The sequence below is a fragment of the Peromyscus californicus genome, unplaced genomic scaffold, assembly GCF_007827085.1.
Source record: "Peromyscus californicus insignis strain IS unplaced genomic scaffold, ASM782708v3 Scaffold_18__1_contigs__length_77618521, whole genome shotgun sequence".
Taxonomy (NCBI): Eukaryota; Metazoa; Chordata; class Mammalia; order Rodentia; family Cricetidae; genus Peromyscus; species Peromyscus californicus.
The window spans coordinates 52762312-52778971 of record NW_026294480.1 but is presented as its reverse complement, the minus strand read 5'-3'; the positions used below and the strand labels follow the sequence as shown (position 1 = coordinate 52778971).

Below are 16660 nucleotides of genomic sequence, written 5' to 3'. Positions count from 1 at the left end.
TGGTGAGTTTTACTAATTCAAAACTGGCTTTTTCTCTCTGTTAACTGAAAGACTGTATTTTAAGTGAGTTTACTCACATGTAATCTTAAACAATTTAGAATCTTTAAGCTCTTTTAAAAACTATAGGCTAGGGGCTGGAGAGATGGCTCAGTGATTAAGAGCACTGACTGCTCTTTCAGAGGCTCTGAGTTCAATTCCCAGCAACCACATGGTGGCTCACAACCACTTGTAATGAGATCTGGTGCCCTCTTCTGGCCTGCAGGGACACATGTAGGCAGAATACTGTATACATAATAAATAAATAAATCTTAAAAAAACAAACAAACAAACAAAAAAACTATGGGCTAGTATTTGATTGAAACAAAATTATACTTGAAGTAGATGGGTGTTTTCATGTAGGAGACTCATAGTGTCTTAGGGTTTTTATTGCTGTGAAGAGACATCATGACCACAGAAGCTCTATAAAGAAAACATTTAATTGGGGTGGCTTGCTTACAGTTTCAGAGGTTCAGTCCATTATCATCATGGTGGGGAGCATGGCAGCATGCAGGCAGACCTGGTGCTGGAGCTGAGAGTGCTACATCTTGCTGGCAACAGGAAGTTGACTGACAGTCACACTGAGGGAAGCTTGAGCAAAAGAGACCTCAAAGCCTGCCCCCACAACGAGACATATTTCCTCCAACAAGGCCACACCTCCTAATAGTGCCACTCCATTTGGGGGCCATTTTCTTTCAAACCACCATAGGAAAGTTAAACCATAGGAAACTTAAATGGTGATTGATCCCTAATGGATGGTTAAGAAGACCTGAACATGTCTGTGCAGTCATTTCCTATTCAGAAATGTGTATAGTCGAGTTCTTCACTAAGAAACAATTCTTAGAGCCAGAAATTAGAGAGAAATCTTTTATTATGGTTTTTGAGAGTTAAGCAGACTTCTCAAAGCATGGTTTTGTAAAAACATATGAATGGTTACTTCTTGGATTGTTTTGTAAAGCACCGAAGTGCTTGAGTTTAACTTGAAGTCCTAATTTGAAGCCCACTAGATATATAAATATAGATATTAAAACAATCTTAAGTAGGCTCCATTGGGTGTGTGTGGTGGTCAGGAGGTATTTTGTCTGTAGCATATTGAGTTGTGCTATGTGGATGGTAGTAATTTGTTGGAAAAGTTGTTATATTGTATACAGTTTGATTTGTTTTTATCTACATGCTGCAGCTGTTAAAAATGACTACAAAGCGAAGTTTGTTTGTGCGGTTGGTGCCGTGTCGCTGTCTGCGGGGAGAAGAGGAAACAGTCACCACGCTCGATTATTCTCATTGCAGCTTGGAACAAGTTCCCAAAGAGATTTTCACCTTTGAAAAAACCTTAGAGGAGCTCTATTTAGATGCTAATCAGATCGAAGAGCTCCCCAAGGTATGTTAATACTGTCAAGAATTACATGTTTATTATGTCTGTTCATAGACGTTTACATCCTTATATTCTTGTACATGTGTTGCCATTCATTGGTTTAGTCTTACTGTAAGCACAATTCAAAATGATACAGATTTTTAAACCTCTGTTAAAGTTGTTTCAGTCCTTGTGTGAATAACTTAAAATTTTATTTTTACTTGAAGCATATTATAACCATCAAAATAGATAATGCATCTATACAACTTCTGGAGCCATTAAATTTAACTGTCTTATTGTAAATTCTATAAGCCCTTTATATGCAGTGGTATAATGGGGCTAATTGTCATTTCAGCTACCACATCATGCTTTCATGGGTCTATAAGTTTTAGAGGTGGGATTCTGCTTTCTTCCATTTTGTCTGGAATTGGTTTGGAGAACGTGCATCTCTGAAATCTAATAACAACTGGCAGAAAAAGATGGCTGTTGTGGAGTTCTTTCTCAGATTATCACTTTATTAATTTTTTTAGTATGCTCCTAGTTTCCTCTTATTATTTGTATGTTTTCATGTTTTTTGAAAAAGCTGCAGTAGCTTTAAATTGTTTATTAGGGTTTATAGCCATCTGAATGGCTGTTTGTGTTTTTTTTCCGAGACAGGGTCTCACCTTGTAGACTAGACTGTCCTCAACTCTCAGAGCTCTGTCTGCCCTTGCCTTCCAAGGCCTGTGATTGAAGGTGTGCACCACCATGCCCCTTGAAGCTGTAAATGGAGACTTGAAATTGGTGGCTTAAAAACCTGGCTAGAGCTGGGTATGTTGGTGCCTAAGGGAGGAAGATCTCCAGTTCAAGGCCAATTTGAGCTACACAGTGAGTTCTGCTTTGGCCTGGATCATGTGTGTAGTGAGACCTTGTTTCAAAACCAGCCAACCATGGCCACCAAAGAACCATCTAATATGTATTATCAGAATTCTGAAAAACTGTAATTTGGACTGTGAGATTTAGAAAATAAAGTTACAGGAGACTTAAATAAGAATTTTGGATGAACAAGAAATAATTAGTATAAGTATACAGTATGTAGGATATTGTTATACTAAAAAATAGTTTATCTGAAATTTCAATTTAATCGGGTATCCTGTATTTAATCCAGCAACCCTAACTGTAATATAACAGTAAATAAAGCATGTTGCATATAGACTTTGTTTCATGAAATAGTTGTTTTAGATATTTGTATGTTTGTGAACATCCTGGATGACAGTATACAAAGGCTTTTAATTGTGATGACCAATACTAAATGCATTTGAAAGCCAGTTCTATCCTAGGTAATTAATTTTTAAATATTTCATTGAGATAGAATCTCACTTTCTAGTCTAGGCTTCAAACTTCACTGCAATCCTCCTGCATCAGCTTCCCAGATCTGGGGATTATAGGTTTGAGCCACTAAGCCCAGTTTATTCTTGATAATTTTGTAGAGAAGTCTTTAATAGCTGTGGAAAAATGTTAAAGGTCTCCAGTTACATGATTGTGAAATCACACCTGCACTGTGATTGTAGTGTATTTTGTAATTTACTGTGTACTCCAACAAATCCATTACTTTTCATGACTAGTCCCTCTGACAGAATATGGAAAACCTAGGTTAGTCATGAATTAGGGTCTCAGTGTGGAGGCATGTACAAGAGAGATGCTGACTGTAACAGTGTAAGTAACTGAACATGTCCCTACCACAGACCTAACACTTGTACATTTTTCAAGGGATGCTCTTCAGATGGCTTTTTGGAATAAGCTTGGTTGAAAGACAAGCTCTAGAACTTAAAATCTGTAACAGCCACTTATCCTTTGACAGCTTCAAACAAAAATATAGCCATATATGTTTTATATCCTGGTTCTCACTGGGTGCAGGTTAGAAGTATAAATCATTCAAAGTGAGTCAAGTTGATTCAGATCCACAGTAGCATAGTCAGAACAATGTGAGGCATTGTTCTGTATGTTAATGTATTTCCTAGTGTTAAAGTAGGCCTAAATCATTTAGCTTTAGTATGGATATTAATTGTATAAAAATTAGTTCACAAAATACCTAAAGAAATGTAAAAGGTAATCAGAATCCTTTCTCTCTTTTTCTTTAGCAACTTTTTAACTGTCAGTCTCTACATAAACTAAGTTTGCCAGACAATGATTTAACAACATTACCAGCATCCATTGCAAATCTTATTAATCTCAGGGAACTGGATGTCAGCAAAAATGGTAAGTCCTCCAGATTCTTGTCCTGTGATACATATTTCATTGTTAGAATTTCTGTTTTCCAAATGTTTAAAAGTATGTTGTAATGTATTAACTTCATCTACAATCTATTTTACATAAATACAATAACATTTTTCCCATTTCAAAAGTTTTGTAACCTGTTTTGTGTCAAATGCAATAAAATTTAGTGTCATATTCTTGGTTTATAATTGTTTATAAATATAAAGTCTGTGATACCTCAAAACAACTGGAAAATAAGTACATATATCATTATAGTTCATCTTGTACAATGGGCCTCTCAAATGTATTCCTCCTAACTGAAAGCTTTGACTTGGATCAACATTTATCATCCTACTCCCTCACTCTGCTTTGCTTCTGCTAACTACCATTTCACTTTCTGCTTCTGTGAGGTTGCCCTTTTAATATCAGTATTGGAGATCACGGGATGTTCATCTTCTTATTCCTGATTTATTTTACTTAACATGACAGCGTTTAGGTTCATCCATCCTGTTGACAGTGACTAGGTCTCCTCTTTTAATGACTGAAGAGTGTTTCACTGTACATACATACATATAATGTTTCCTTTATTGAGTCATTTATTCATGGACGCTCAGGTTGATTCCACATCTTAGTTAATTGTGAGTAATACTGCAGTGAGCGTAGAAGTGTAGACCTTTCTTCTCTCTTTCCCTCAGAAGTTGTGTGGCTTGCAAACCATTTTCTCCCACTCAGACAACTGTATTTTCACTGTATCCTGGACTTGTTTGGTTGTGCACAGCTTTCTAGTTTTATGTAACCAGTTTATTTTTGTATTTGTTGTCTATCTTTTTGGTGTCGTATTTTTACAAAACCATTTTCTAGGTGGCTTTTTTTTGATGATTTATTTTTATCTTATGTGCATTGGTGTTTGGCATGCATGTATGTCTGTGTGAATGTGTCAGATCCCCTGGAACTGGAGTTACAGCAGTTGTGAGCTGCCATGTGGGTGCCAGGTCCTCTGGAAGAGCAGTATACTCTTAGCCGCTGAGCCTTCTCACCAGCTCCAGCTGCTGCTGCTGCTGCTGCTTCTTCTTCTTCTTCTTCTTCTTCTTCTTCTTCTTCTTCTTCTTCTTCTTCTTCTTCTTCTTCTTCTTCTCCTTCTTCTTCTTTTCTTGTTCTTCTTCAGTAGTTTTACAGTAGTATCTGGTCTTGTGCCTTGAATCCTTTGGTCTACTGTGGGAGACCCACTCCTACTTTTTCCCCAGGGTACTCTTGAGGAGGGAGAAGTGAGAAATATTTAGATAGGAGGATAGACGAGAGAGAGACAGATAGAAACACAGGATAGCCTCGGGAGGGCCTGGATCCTTATCCACCAGCCCCTTCTGTCTCTTCTAAAGGGCTATTTATAGGTGTGCCAAGAGGTGAACCAAAGACCTCCCCCTGTGGCTGGCAACTCTGCCTTTCTTCTTCCCAGCACAGCCAAGTGCAGACCCTTCCAATCACCTGGTAACTGTGCACGTGGTCAAGCAATCCTCTAATGCAGCTCTTCTGGGTAAAGCAAGCTCAACTCTCACTAGGAAAACTTTGTGGGCCTCCACAGTCCACACAGGGACATCTGCTTTCCCCAGTCCCACTGAAGAGATCCTCCTTGCCTTGTGATGTGTGTAGGCAGATTTTTCTTTGCATTGCCAGCTCACAAAAAATGACACAAAAAGTTATTAATTGTGAAAGCTCAGCATTAGCTTAGGCTTGTTTCTAACTAGCTGTTATTACTTAACCCATATTTTTTTTTGTTTCAGTTCCAAAAATCCATTTAATATATTGTCCTCGGATAGAGGACGTATCAGATATTAAACTGATAAGAACAGATACTACACTTGATCTTAGCCAAAAGGCCGAGAAGCGATTAACCCATATTTTTTAATCTACGTTCTTCCACGCACTTGTTACCTCGTCTCCATTATACCTATCCTGGTTATTCTGCATCTGGCTGGCAACTCTGCCTTTCTTCTTCCCAGAGCTCTCTCTGTCCAGAAGTCCCTGCTCTACCCCCTGCCTGTCTATTGGCCGTTTAGGTTTTTATTTAACCAATCACAGCGACGTATCTTTACAAAGTGTAATCAAATATCTCTCAGCAGATGTGTTCTTGGTACCTTTGTTGTTTCTGACCTTCTGTTCTGTTCCATTGGCATTTTTCTGTTATACCTGCACCATATTCTTTCGTTGTTAGAGCTTGCAGGTGAATTTTGAAGTTAAATGGTGTGAGGCCTGTAGCTTTGTTCCTTTTACTCAAGATTACTTTTGCTTCAGAGTCTTTTGTGCTACTCTGCTAGGATTATTTTCTTCTGTTTTTGTGGAAAATGTCGTTAGAATTTTGATAGTACATTGGATCAACAGGACACTGGGTAGTTTGGACATTTTAACAGTTCTGTTCCTTCTCATCTGGAAACATGGGGTATCCTTTCCTTTTATTTACAGTTCTAGCTTCTTTCATCATAGCTTTGTTGTTTTCTGTGTAGTTTTTTTTTGTTATTAGCTATTATAAATGGGATTTTGCTTTAAAAGAAAAATTTTGGATAGATTATTCTTAGCATATAGAAGTGTGACATCTGTATGTTCCATTTTAATGTTGACCCTTTTCATTTCTTTCTGTTGCCCACTTGCTCTGGTTAGGACTTAATACGGCTATACATAGCTTAATGACCATACATTTACAAGTTTCTCTGAGAAATACAGCACAGGTCATTTTTTTTTGGGGGGGGGGGGTAAATATCATAGAATATGGTCTTTTTAAAATCATCTTTTATATTTTGAAATTACGTAATTTCCCCCCTCCAGCTTCCTCCCATGTAACCCTACCTTCTCAAATTCATGGCCTTTTTTAAAAAAATTGTTCTTACCTAAATATAAATACAAACTTCTTAGCCTATATGTTATTTGTACGTATATGACTTCAGGACTGATCATTTAATATTAGATAACCAATTTGGGGAGCTCTTCCCTGAGGAAGACTATCTCTCCCATTCTCCATATTCCTTAGTTGCCTCTAAGCTTTTTGTGTATGTGTATTGGGGAGATGGTATTGAGAAAGAGTCATTTTGCAAAGCCCTGGCTGTCCTGGAACTCACTATGTAGACCAGACTGGTCAATGAGACCAGACTCACAGGTCTGCTGTCTCTGCCTCCCAATTGCTAGGATGAAAGGCCTGTGCTACACACCTGATCCCTGTAGTTCTTTGTCTAGGGTTGAGGTCTTGTGGGGTTCCCCACTTTCATGTTAGCATATCTATTGGTGGTGGTGTTCAGGTCCTGTTTAGGCAGCCGTATTGAGGAGACTATGGGTGTAGCTTCTCTGACGTTCCTGGGAGTCAGAATCTCACAACAAACTCCCTGTTCCTCTTAAAGTCATTCCGCCCTGTCTTCTGAGATGATCCCCGAGCCTTAGGCGCAGGAGTTATGTTGTAGACAGATCAGTCAGTACTGGGCACCACATGATCCCTTTTTCTCTCCATTTTGACTGGTTGTGGTTTACTGTAATGACCTCTGTTGCAAAGAAAAGCTACTTTTATGAGGGGTGAGAACTGTACTTATCTATATGCATAAGGATAAATATTTAGAGTGTAGTTTGAGATCATGCTGGTTTATTAAAGTGGCAGGTGTAGGTTCTCCTTCAAGATCCATGATTTAACTAGCTCTGGGTAGTTGGCTGGCTTTCCATTATCAGGCATGATGTCCCTCTTGTGGAGTGGGTCTTAAGTCCATGAGAGAGTCCATACCACTAAGATAGGAGTGCTGCTGCTGCACCCTTAGGGTTATTTGCCATGCTGGTTGCTTATGTGGTCTCAATCTAATCAAGCAATGGTAGGCATGGGGTGTATGAGAAAGTGACTTGGATTATAATACAGTGAATGTTTCCTTAATAAGTAGGAAGGAGTTCTGTGCTCAGTCTTGCACTGCTCTGACAAGATACCTGAGAAAATAATGAAAGGAGCAAAGATTTTTATTGACTCCCAATTCTGCAGTTTGAGATGTACATGGCTTCTGGCCTCATTGCTCTCAGCTGGTGGCACAGAGCATCATAGCAGGAACATGTGTTGGGGTCTAATCATCCCATGGCAGCCAGCAAGCAAACAGAGAATGGAGGACTGGTGTTACAGTATTTTCTTCAAAATGTGCCCTGACTACCTGAATTCCTTTTACCATGCCCTACCTATCTGAAGGTCTCACTATCTCCTAACAACCTTAGAGGTTGTCAGTAAAACCATTGGAAATATTTAAGGCCCAAATTGTAACAAATATTCTTTAAAATTATTACAAAAAGTAATAGTATATAACAGTAAGTATATCAACCAGTAACGTTAATTTGGCAATTTATGCTGTTTATAATTGTCAGGCTTTACTGGCTATGAGTGGGTTAGGACTTGTGTTGGTCTTTTCTGTGTTGAACACACAGATTGCAAGCCCAGCGCCACTTTGAAATCTTTGGCAGCAGTTAACTCTGCAGCACACACACACACACACACACACACACACACACACACACACACACACACACACACACGATTGAGCCTGTATGATAATGAGTATTCAGAAATGGGTAATGCCTGGGGGTCGCTCACCAACCTAAGACAGAGCGCCTGTGTGGCCTGGGCAGGCATCTCCTGACAGGTAAGGTGACCTGCTGACATCCCACGCAACCTAAGTCAGAAGCTCATTTTTTAGTGAAAGGGGCACCTGTAGGGCCCTGGCCCCCGTTTTGGGTAACTGTTGCCTTGCTTGCTGACCTTGACCTTGATATCCTCCCTATGCTAATTCCCTGCCGGATTCCACCCTCCTGAATGTTTAAGGGAAGTTCCTTGTCTGTGTATCCTGCATAATGGGCGTTAACAGCTTAGATGCAAGATTGTAAAACATCAGTAGAACTTCTGTCCTCCGGGGTTCTCCCATTGTGCTATAAGCCTGTATTTAAGACCTCCTCCCTCCTTCAATAAACAGCATTTGGCATTAAAAAAAAAAAAAAAAAAAGGAGTGAAAGCAGGAGACGGGGGGGGGGGGGGGGGGGGGGGGGGAGGGTGGAGGGGTGGGGGTGGGGAGGGTGGAATGAGGGATGAGAGGGGGATTTGTGGTTGTTATGTAAAATGAATAAAAAAAATTAAAAAAATAATTGTCAGGCTAGAGTTTTATCTGACTGACAGCACAGGTTTGTTTACACCAGTATCACCACATATACCTGAGTAATATATTGTACTTGGACACTGGAGCCTACTACAAGAGCATTTGACAGTAGGGATTTTTCAACTACGTGGTGATAGATTGCTGTTGCTTGTGTGATTGATAGTTGACTGAAACATTTTGTGGTGAATGGCTGCACTATGCTGAATGGATATAGTGACAGTCGGGATCTTTGTCTTGTTCCTGATTGTAGAAGGAAAGCCTTGAACTTTCGTTGTTGAATATGATGTTAGTTGTGAATTTATATTAGGTCTTTATTATGTGGAGAAATAGAACTATTTCTAATTTGTGTGACTTTTTAAAAAGTTATTAAAAGATGTTAATTTTGTTTGCATTTGAAAGATTTTCTTTCCACATTCAACTGAGGCATACATAGATTCCTGAATAATGAATTATTAACAAATAAGGAATTTTGTTTAGCTTTCTATACCTAGCATAGAAGATAATATTTTAAACTTTTAAACCTTTCAGAGAGTCAGGGAGAGAAGAAAAGGTGAGCCCTTAATTTTTTTAAATGAACATGTATTTTAGAATTACAAAAAAGAATGACTCACACGAGGATAACTTTTTAATGCCCTACCCTAAAATGCAGCTTTTAATAAGCACTAAATAAGATAGGGGTTTGAAATGGTGGCGTGGGGTGCATGAGAATGTTTTCTTTTTAATGTTTGGAAAAAAATATTTAGAAACAAATCCTACCAAATTAGTACAGCAGCCTCCTCAGACAGTGCATAATAATCCTGCCTTATGGCCTAGTTCCCAGCTCACTCTGTGTTCTGATATGAGCATGTAGATATGGATAGAGCGTAAATTCCAGGACTCACTATGCCCCATTTTAGGACGAATTAGAGTAGTCATGGTCCTTTTGTATTCACAGATTATAGTTAACTTTGTCGAGTCAGTAACTATGCATTTACCTACACCCCCAAAAAATCTTAAGTTAAAAAAAATATGCATTTCTTTACTAAATGCAGGCTGTATAAAGCATTCCATATGGACAGTCCATATAAAGCATTTAGGTCACATGTTATAGCAAAAATGATTACCTTGATATTGTTAATTACATTATTTTAAAGACCAAATCCATTTTAAGGCTTTGATTTATTTATTTACAGTAGGTTTAGATTTAGTGGTTAGTGTTCTGCAGTGTAGCCAGTGTCTTAGCTGTATCTTAGTTACTGTTTTGTTGCTGTAAGGAGACGTCATGACCAAGGCAACTTATAAAAGAAAGCATTTAACTGGAGGTTAGCTTACAGTTGTAGAGGGTTAGTCCATGACGATCATGGTGGGGAACTTGGAGACACACAGGCAAGCAGGGCTCTGGAGCAGTAGCTGAGAACTTCACATGCTGATCCTCAGGCAACAGGCAAAGAGAACAACACTGGACCTGCAGTGGGCCTTTGAAACATCAAAGCCCACCCCCAGGAACACACCTCCTCCAAAAAGACTTCACCTAATCCTTCCACCAACTGGGGACCAATCCATCAAACATAGGATGTGTCTATGTGGGCCGTTTTCATTCCAACTACTACGAGCTGTCAAGGAACAGCACAGTCAGTAAAGTGCTTGCTGCACAAACATTTGAAGACCTGATTCCATCCCCGGCACCTATGTAAAAAAGCCTGGTATTGTGGTGTGAGCATGTGATCTCAACACCGGAGAGGTCAAGACACATGGATCCCTGGTGCTCACTGGCTAGCATACCTAGTGGCAAGCTCCAGGTTCCAGAGGGAGACTTTGTCAAAACAAAACAAAACAACAACAACAAAAACAACCCACAAACAAAACAAAAAAATAAGGCAACATATCCACACCCAGAGTTGGGGCTATTTTAATTTTTGCTATGGAATCATTTAACATTATTGTCCAGACTTTAATGTTTCATCTTTAAAAAAAAATGTGTCTTAAATTGATTTATAGTTTTTGTTGGATTGGATTAATTCATAGGATATCTTGTTTTGTTTTTTCTTTATTTTAAAATTTTCATACCCAGGGGCTATAAGAATGTTACAACAGTTAGAATACTTTCTTCTCTTACAGAGAACCTGAGTTCAGTTCCCAGCACCCATGTGGTTGTTCGTAACCACTCATAGCCCCAGTCCCAGGGGATCTGATGCCGTCATCTCCATGGCACCAGGCACACACATGGTGCACGTACTTAAATGCAGGCAGAATACTCATACACATAATAAAAAAAAAATAAGTAAATTAAAAAAAATCCTACCCAATAAAAATCCTTCTTAAGACTTGAAGAAATACAGATTCACCAGTTGTTAGCATTTTGCTACCTTTTTTAATTCTTATGTTCACATATTTAAATGCATTTTTAAAAAGTATTTATATTTTTTGTTGCTTGCAGATCTTCAGCACTCAATAAAAGGGGTTGTGTTAGGCACTGAAGCATCATTCAGCTAGTGCCCTCGACTTTGATGCAACTTCATAAAGGCCGATATACTAATGTAGTCATGGCAGACTAGTAGCCTGTAGAGAGTCTGTCTTACCAGTTGTAGAAGTTTCTTTTTGCTAATACCAAACACTTCCTTAAATGATTCTTTGAGCTCATGAGTATTTTTGATGATTTAGAAAAACATTTCAAGTAATTAAAATATTAGAGTAAGTGTTTAAACAGTATTTTTCCTTGAGAATTGACATTAATACTGACAGTAAACTGTTGTAAGTTATATTAACTGAAATATTAAATTGACCTCCTCTTTCTTTTCTCTTTGAGTACTCTTATTTTACTCATTCTTTATATTTTCTTTTTTACTTCATTTTTAAAATATATTTTTATTTATTTGTGTATTTATTTTGAGTCAGGGTCTTGTATAGCCCAGACTGTCCTGGAGCTGACCATGTAGACCAGAATGACTTCAAGCATGTGGCAGTCCTACCTCTTCCTTCTGAGACCAGGGTCACTGATGTCTGGCACCATTCCCATCCCTCTCCTTTTTATCTTTAACTGATGCTTGAATGAAGCTCCAGTGTATTGTTGGTGAATAAAGCTGAGGAAGAGATGGAACTGTGATAATGTCAGAGCTGTTACCTTGCTTAATAAATTCTAGTCTTTCTAATTCCTTATGCTCATCATTGTAATTAACCAATTTACATACCGAGAGCAGAGGTGATTTTGATAGGCCTGTAATATTTAACCCTAATGTATATATCTTTACAAGTCCACTTTATTGAAGAGATGATTTAAAAAAAAAACCAAACAAACCATTCATTTGGGGGTAAACCAATGTGTCTAGTTGTGAGAAATTTGAATATTTTAGTTGGGTTTTTGATTTTGATTTACATGATATTCTATGTAAATAAAAGGTTAGTATGTATCCTAGTTCACTTGCTGTTGCTATGATAAACACCATGACCAAAAGCAGCTTGGGAAGGAAATGGTTTGTTTTAGCTTACAGTTAGAGTCCGTCATTGAAGGAAACCAATGCCGAAACTCAGGAGCCTGGAGACAGGAATTGAAGCAAAGGCCACGGAAGATGGCCGTTTACTGGCTTGCTTCCCATAACTCACTCAGCCTGCTGTCTTACACAACCCAGGACTAGACCACCTGTGCAGGGGTGGCACTGCCCACAGTGGGCTAGGTCCTCCCATGTCAATCCTTAGTCAAGAAAATGCCTGCCCTACAGACGTGCTAGTCGGCCAGTATGATGGAGGTTGCTTTCAGTTGTGAGGATCCCTCTTCCCAGATGACTCTAGTTTGTGTAACATTGATAAACACTAATGAGCACATTAGGTTAAGTGAATATGGTCTGTATTATATCTTAAAGCTACTAAAATGTTACTTAGTGTTTACTTGACCACCACGATAGAAGTAGATGCATTTTATATTCTGAGAAGAGTTTCTGTTAACATTTGATCACATTAATCTTGAATAAGAAGCTCTAAACTTTTCTATCTAAGATACAGTTTTTTTTAAGGCTTTATATCAGTTAAGTTTAATATTTGAATAGCTTAACATATCAGATACCATTTTGAGGTTGTTAGCTCTTATTCCCTATTTGGAAGGATTCAGGAAACATTGCGGGTACTTTATTATTAATAGCTCCAGCAAGTTGTATTTATTTAAAAAGCTGAAAGAGTTGAACATTTATTGTCTTAGATTGTCGATCTTTTACATAGTTCTTCTGTGTGTTCAGTTAGCCAGGCAGTACGGTTTATGACTGAAGTACTTGGGAGTGTGGTTGGGGAGATGGTTTAGTTGGGTAAAGTGCTTGCTCTGCAGACATGACGACTGCCAATTTGAGAAGAACACATTTAAACTAGAAATAGGAACTCAAGTAATTGAAGAATTGGGCTTTCAGTGAGCAAAATCCGGAACATAAGCGTTCAGTTGGATCTCAGTATATTAAGACTTACAGGATTTGAGCTTTAGATTTCAGTTTACCTGGTAATTTTAGGGAAGGTTTAAGTTTTCTTAAACTTAAAAAAGAGACAAAACTCTGTCTTCAGAGAGGTTCTCCGGGGAAATGCCATTGGGTAATTCTGTGATTGGCTATCTTAAACTTTGTCTGAAGCCTTGCTGTAGGACAGACTATAGCAATGGTCAAGCTACCATTAGTTAACACACAGTAATCACGTCTTAACTGGAGTAAGGGATGCTTGGTATTTCTTAGTTTGGACAACAGTCGTGTTTTGGTTTTGTTCATGTATATGTGTTTGTTGTTGTTTTGGTTTGTTTCTGTCTTGTTACGTCATGGTCACAGAGTGGCCTAGTCCGATACTGATGTCCTGTGAAGTACTTCAGCAGAACGTTACTTCTCCTTCTGAATGCCTGGCCAGCTTTTACTAGGACAACTATCTGTTGATGGTTAAACCATCACAGACTTATGTAGGTTCTAACAAAATTCCAATTATTTTGTATTTATAAGAACAGAATGAGCTGACTTTGTATGCCATTTCACTGGCTTCTGAAGTTTTACCTCAAAAGGTTACTGAAAGACCTTTTCCCCCCTCTTATTTTATTGTGCGTTTATATATGTATGTTAATGTGCATGTGTAATAGAACCAGAGATCAATGTCATATATCTTCTTCAATCATTTTATTTTATATTATTGAGACAGGGTCTCTTTCTGTAGTCTTGGCTGCATGGAACTTATTATGTAGACCAAGCTAGCCTAGAACTCAGAGATCTGCCTACCTCTGCCCTCTGCCTCCTGGGAGTAAAGGTGTGCATCACCACACTTGGGCTCTGTCTTTCCAATTTTTTGAGACACCATCTCTAACTGAACCTGGAGGTTATTGATTTGGCTAGACTGGCTGGCCAACAAACCCCAGGGGCCTTCTTATCTCCTCCTCCCCAGCATGGGATTAGAGGTGTTCATAGTTTTGTTTTGTTTTTCCTGTGTAGCCCTGGCTGTCCTGGAACTCACTGTGTAGACCAGGCTGGCCTTGAACTCACAGATCTTTCTGCCTCTGCCTCCCGAGGGCTGGAATTAAAGGCGTATACCACCAGTGCCCAGCAATGTACAGCTTTTTTTTAATGTGGGTTTTGAGGATCTGAACTCAGAACGTCATGCTTCTGTGGCAAATGAATCATCTTTCCATTCTCCTTGTACTTTTTGGTATGTGAGATTCCGGGGTGGTTTCTGAAGTGCCTTGGATAGAATAATCTGATCAGGTAAAACCATGGGACAGAAAGATTGCACAAGGGGGTTAAGACATGTCTTTTAAGTGGGGTACGGTCCCTCATGCCTGTAATCCCAGCATTTGGAAAGCTGACACACAAGGAGTGCATGGTTTCTAAGCCAGTCTGGGCTGCACAGTGAGTTCAGGGCACCTTCAACTACAGAGTGGACCATTCCATAAAAACAAAACACACACACAGAAAGGACACATCTTTTACTATAGATGGAGTTTCTTGTGAGATTATAAATTTCTTTTTAGGTTTATAGCTGTGAAAGGACAAAGGCCATAGTTGGTTATACCTGTTTAGGCTATAAGCATGATTCATTGATATTTTAATATTGTTACTTAAAATGTCTTTATAAAAGAAACATTGACTATATAGGTAACCATTACAGCAAAGCTTCTTAATTTTGTTGGAACTTTTGACTCTGGGCTGGTTATCTTAAATTTTGTCTATAGGAATCGCAAAACAAAAGTTATTACTGTCTAAAGTCCTTGAGAAAGGATCTAAGAGTTTGGGGTTTCTTTCCTTTGTCCCCTTAATTTTCCCTGTCTTTCTCTTCTGCCTCCGACTAGATAACACTTGTACTTTGAGAGTAAGCTTCTTTGGGAATATGACTTGAGAAAGTAAGGAGTGCACCAGAAAGAGAAAATAGCTAGCACATTAATTTTTATAAGGCTCTAGTATCCATAGCATGTGTGATAAACACAGGGACAGGGTAGTAAAAACAGAGTAATAAGCTAAATGAAATTATATTAGGAATAAAGACAGGTTGGGATTTATAGAAGCAGATAATGTAAGGCCTTGTAGGCATTTGTATGAACATTGATATTTAGGTTTAGCTATGTATATGAAGAGTCTGTGAGAACATGGGTAGAAAAACAACCAATTCAAATACAGTTTTAATTCTTGGAGATAATAGTGGTAGAGATGGGTGTGGGTAGACTGGATATCCTTGAAGGTAGAATCAGTGTTTTGTGATGGATTGCATGTGAACATGAGAAGAGAGTTACAAATAACCTTGTTGATTTTATCATGCAACTGGAAAGACAAGATTGCTATCAGCTGAGATGGAGGAATTGGTAGGCACTGCCATTTCAAGGGGCAACTCAGGAATAGTTTTCAATTAAATTACTAAATAGCAGGTTTCCTTGTAACATTTTTAAATTGTGGTTGATCCTTCCGCCTCCGAGATCCTTCCCTCTCCTTGCCCCTCCTTTTCCATACCTGTATTCTATTGCCCACAGTATTCCCCCTTCCACATTAATATCTCATGTTCTGTTGTCTTCTCCCCTTCCTAGGCAAGGGCCCCTTTCTAGTTTCTTGCCCTGTGGCCATATTTGCTTCCCCTAGATGCACAGGTTTAGCAGTTAGAAGCCAAGCTAGGACTTGACAGATTGTAGCACCTCACACTGGTAGAATATGCTGAAGAAGAGGAAGCAGGAGGCCTCACAAGTTAGAGGCCAGCCTGGGCCCTTTGGGACTGGAGAGAGACTCATCTGTTAACAGCATTGGCTCCTCTTCCAGAGGACCTGAAGCAGTCCTCACAACTGCTTTAACTGCAGTCTCAGGGAATCTGAGGCTCTTCTCTGGCCTCTAGATATTAGGCATGCATGTGGTATACAGATATACAGGCAGGGGGAAGAAACACCCACACACATAAAATAAAAAGAACGGTTAAAGCTGACATTGGAATATGAAAGAGAACAGATGGTGCTTGTCCTCTTGAGCCTGCAGATTTCATAACTTTGGTGTGTGTGTGTAAAATACCTTTGTGTTTATATCTCATGTTGTCATTATTCATTTGTCCAATTGCTGGTGGATATCTGGGTGGATTCTATTTCCTTGCTATTGTAAAAATCAGTGATAAATATGAATATGCAAGTATCTCTGAGTATGGTATAGCCCTTTGAGTATATGCCATGGCGTTGTTAGGTAGTTCTGATTTGAGTGTTTGAAGAAGCCTCTACACTGATTTCTGTAGTGACTATATCAGTTAATAAATTTAGTATTCCTTTTCCCCCATACCCTCACCCACATTTATTTTTCTTGATTGTAGTCATTCTGACTGGAATGAGGTAGATCTCAAAGTATTTGTAATGTACGTGCTTTGATGGACATTTGTATTTCCTTTGAGAACTGTCTGTTTAGCTCGTTGACCTACTTAACTTTTCTGATTGCAGGTTTGT

The 16660-nt window shown here is 38.8% G+C and overlaps 1 protein-coding gene and 1 pseudogene across 11 annotated transcripts in view; one reads left to right on the top strand and one right to left on the bottom strand.

Moving 5' to 3' along the window:
- Erbin (erbb2 interacting protein) overlaps nt 1–16660 on the top strand; it is a 114067-nt gene that overhangs the window by 35812 nt on the left and 61595 nt on the right. For all 11 annotated transcript variants that reach the window (XM_052743402.1, XM_052743412.1, XM_052743411.1 and 8 more), the window contains 2 exons: nt 1217–1414; nt 3508–3625. In XM_052743402.1, the coding sequence (XP_052599362.1) occupies nt 1226–1414; nt 3508–3625 (307 nt within the window). In that variant the 5' untranslated portion in view covers nt 1217–1225. The remainder of the gene's footprint in view (nt 1–1216; nt 1415–3507; nt 3626–16660) is intronic.
- LOC128113863 (uncharacterized) lies at nt 5390–5508 on the bottom strand (annotated as a pseudogene).